The sequence below is a fragment of the Sphaeroforma arctica genome (genome assembly GCF_001186125.1).
Source record: "Sphaeroforma arctica JP610 unplaced genomic scaffold supercont1.14705, whole genome shotgun sequence".
In the NCBI taxonomy this organism is placed as follows: Eukaryota; class Ichthyosporea; order Ichthyophonida; genus Sphaeroforma; species Sphaeroforma arctica.
The window spans coordinates 1-561 of NW_014025853.1; the positions used below are offsets into that span (position 1 = coordinate 1).

A 561-nucleotide genomic window follows, 5' to 3' on the forward strand; every position below is an offset into this window, starting at 1 on the left:
AGAGAGAGAGGAGGGGGGGGGGAGGAAAGATGAGTGAACGAACTTTTGTGATTTTTGCTAAATTGATAACACTCACAAATAAAGCACTGAAGTGGGACGAGATGGAGACTAAGCTGAACACAACACGTCACACACACACTCAACGCAACAGGCCACACCTTGTCCCAACATAACCTGTCACACATACCGGATAGCGGGTCTGGTGTGTTGGGCCGCCCATCCGTGCGATGGCTCGGGTGCGTAGTGTTAGGACTGCTAAGTGTTATGTCCCTATCCTTCAGGTTGGGCTGGCTTGTGCGCGTACTGCTGGTATTGTATCGAGCTGTACTACGGTTGGTGTTGGTGTTGGTGTTGGGTTTGGGTACGGTTATGGGTGTATCGGTGTGGGTGGGTGTGTTGGTGATGAGAACGGATTCGTTCGCTTTGCTCAGCTCATGAACTTGTCGCCGTAGGACTACGTATGTGTAGTGCAATCGACCGATCCACAACCCAATCTCGCTGTATGGGGTCGAGGGAAAAAAGCTTAGTACTGTTATATACATACATTTCTATAGACACGCA

At 49.9% G+C, this 561-nt stretch overlaps 1 protein-coding gene across 1 annotated transcript; it reads right to left on the reverse strand.

Moving 5' to 3' along the window:
• Positions 1 to 187: 187 nt before the first annotated feature.
• Positions 188 to 454, reverse strand: SARC_18228 (hypothetical protein; the record flags this gene model as incomplete). The annotated part of the gene is made up of 1 exon (XM_014287691.1): positions 188 to 454. A coding segment is annotated over one exon (267 nt), but the record flags the coding sequence as incomplete, so codon positions are not given.
• Positions 455 to 561: the final 107 nt, after the last annotated feature.